At 40.7% G+C, this 2950-nt stretch overlaps 1 protein-coding gene across 1 annotated transcript in view; it reads right to left on the bottom strand.

Moving 5' to 3' along the window:
- Positions 1 to 2218: 2218 nt before the first annotated feature.
- Positions 2219 to 2950, bottom strand: part of LOC101846433 — a gene marked incomplete in the record, with an annotated part of 37956 nt that continues 37224 nt past the window's right edge. The window contains 1 exon segment of the mRNA XM_005102213.3: positions 2219 to 2650. Coding sequence (XP_005102270.3) covers positions 2482 to 2650 — 169 coding nt within the window.

The raw sequence follows: 2950 nt of genomic DNA on the forward strand, positions 1-2950 counted from the left end.
GGGGAGGGGGGGGGGGGTCTATCACATTGGTAATATGGAGAAGGATGAGCCAGTTAGGAGGTGGACATAGGAAATGTTAACAACAAAAATTATTTACTGTAATTATCTTGAGCATAAAAGACATACATTATTATACATGTACAAAAAATACATGGTGTATCAAAATCAGTAAGATAAAAAGGTACATACAAGGTAATCAATGCTAAACTGTAAAAAAATAACCCCGAACTGTACTTTGGGTTCTTCCAAACAATGCAAAAAGAAAATACTGGACAACTGCTTGAAGCTGAACAAAATCATATTGGAAAACAAAGGCACATTATTTCGCACAATAAATCACAAAAACAAGTTCCATTTCTTTTTCTCACAATATATCGTTTGAAAAAATCCAAACATCTTTATCCAAGAGAGTCGCAGTTTGGAGGGTTTCCTCTACAGTCAGTGATGGCAGACTCCCATAGGGCGTCCAATTATTAGCCATCGTCTGTCTGTCACACACACAGACACGCACACGCGCGCGCACACACACACACACACACACACACACACACACACACACACACACACACACACACACACACACACAAGTAGAACCCCTCCCCCCAACCCTTTTACACACACGCACAAACAGAAACCTTTGTTACGCTCGAATGCTCCCTTCCTTACTTTACCCCTGGAAAAAAAAGGAACTTATTTTCTTTTCTTCTTTTTCTAGACAAATCAAGCACCCACTAAACCTTCCTTATGCCAGAAAACTTTCTCATTCCTTACACACGTGTTCAATTTAAGATGAACTTCTGAAACAAAATGAAAGTTCCTTTTAACAAAAAGTGCTAGAGCCGAGACTGTCAAAAGCAGAAACAACGAGTTCCCCCACAGCTGGCTTCACGTCAAGGAAAAGAAAGTTTTAAACCCCAACGACCCACATCACAGTGGAATCGTGCGCTTGCACGCAGTATGATAAAATCATGAGCATGAAACACAACACAATGAGAACAAATCTAGCTGGAACTGAGAGGGGCATAAGGCAGCGCTATGCAAATTTTACTGTAAAAAAAAACACTGGTGACCTTATATTAGTGACAGCAACGTGCTCTAAAGTAGCCTTTAAGTGTTGGCCATCTGTGACACATCGCTAACTCAGAATTACAAAGTTCTCTCTGACATTTTGGCCGTTTTGAGTTACTAAGACCACGAGATCAGAAATGAAATATTCTATCTGCTCTTCAAAATCGTGAGACTACTTGGAGTCGTTATCAAGATATTCAAAGAACTGCATTCGAAATAGCTTGAACTATTGTGAAACTCAAAATTTTTTACGTCAAATTTCTCAAAACTAGGTACTGAACAGATAGAAGTTTGTAGCTCTGAGGTAGTGACACGTCATTCGAGCAAAAGTCGGTAAAAATTATCACGCTCGCTGCAGTAACGACATTATTGTGCGCGACCTCGACATTGCTGTCATCTCCCTCTCCTGGGCGTCGAGCTGTGTCACGACGTAGTTTGACCGACAAATCAGGGGAAATCAAACCAACTCTGTGTGATCGGGAATGCTTTCCTGTCAACAATTACAGGGCTTAAAATCAAGCACAACGTTAGGATGTTTAAGAAATAAATGTTCTTGCTAGTTTGTTTCGTTTTTCAAATATCAACAATACCGAATTTAGTGATAGGCAGCCATTCATCTCCAAGCGAAAGAGGGAGGTGAAGACACTAGAAAACTCTCAAAACAACCCAGGGCTCATGCGCACCAACACACAATTCGTTCACCTAAAAAAAAGAAGAAATGATTGTTCGTCCAGTGTGCCTCTGTTTTGGCGGCCGTCTCAAAGCCCTTTGACCTCCGACCCTCTGTGTGTGTCTACGAGTGTGTCAACAAACGAGACAGACGAGGGGAGGCAGCGAAGACAGGCACCCCGAGTGACAGCTCTCGGGGTCGGGAGAGTTTCCTGCTCCTGACAGTAACCCGATTCTGAGTCAAGTGGTAGAGACAAGTGGACACGGTAGAGAGTACTAGCGCTGTCGCTATGTCCTACAGGAAGTGCATCCTTGTCTGGATGACCTCCATTACGACATTATCACATCACTACGGACAGCAATCACTAGAAAATTCAACTCCCAAGTTGCAATTCGAACGACTACTTTGACAAGATGACAAAATGAATTGAAATAATTTAGAATTTGAATACTGATAAGGTCCAATTAATATTGTTTTTTTGTAAAGTGTTGGGGTGCAGAGGACTGCAAGTGTGAACACATGGCAGACTGCAGACAGACAGTCCAAACTCGGATGTTAAACGAACTTTGATTGATGACCGCGACTAGAATGTAAACCACAGTGATGAAAATGCATTTTAATTACATCAAATTAAGCGAGTTTCACCGAGGATTCCTCAAATCGTCCGGGCTGACTATGGATTGATCAATTAACAGAATTATTATAACAAAACTTCATTGGCCTTCATTCTCCAGATGTCGCAGTCATGGCGGTCTGTCCTCTGATTCGTCCGTCAGATCCACCGAAGATTCCCGAGACCTACCGAAGGTTCCCCGCATGATCGCCCGTAAATGGGTTATTGGGTTTCTCAGATAGGACGGGCGCATCCCCGGGAAGGAGTTGGAGTAGCCATGTTCCTCGTGCACGGGGCTCTGGGGAAATGACATGAGGTGGATAATATGTTAATGTAACAATTAAGAAGGCAAAAGAAAAGTAAATAGATACGATGAGAAATAAAACCACAAAAAGGCAAAAAATAATATAAATAAATAAATAAGATAAAAATGGTGAGGAATACAAATGAGACAGATATGACGATAAATGAAACAAACAAGAATGCAAAAGAAAAGGAGATACAATGTAGATAGATAATCTGTATCATATAATATAATAATAGAATAGAATAGAATAGAATAGAATAGAATAGAATAGAATAGAATAGAATATAACATG

This window comes from Aplysia californica, unplaced genomic scaffold (assembly GCF_000002075.1).
Source record: "Aplysia californica isolate F4 #8 unplaced genomic scaffold, AplCal3.0 scaffold00317, whole genome shotgun sequence".
In the NCBI taxonomy this organism is placed as follows: domain Eukaryota; kingdom Metazoa; phylum Mollusca; class Gastropoda; order Aplysiida; family Aplysiidae; genus Aplysia; species Aplysia californica.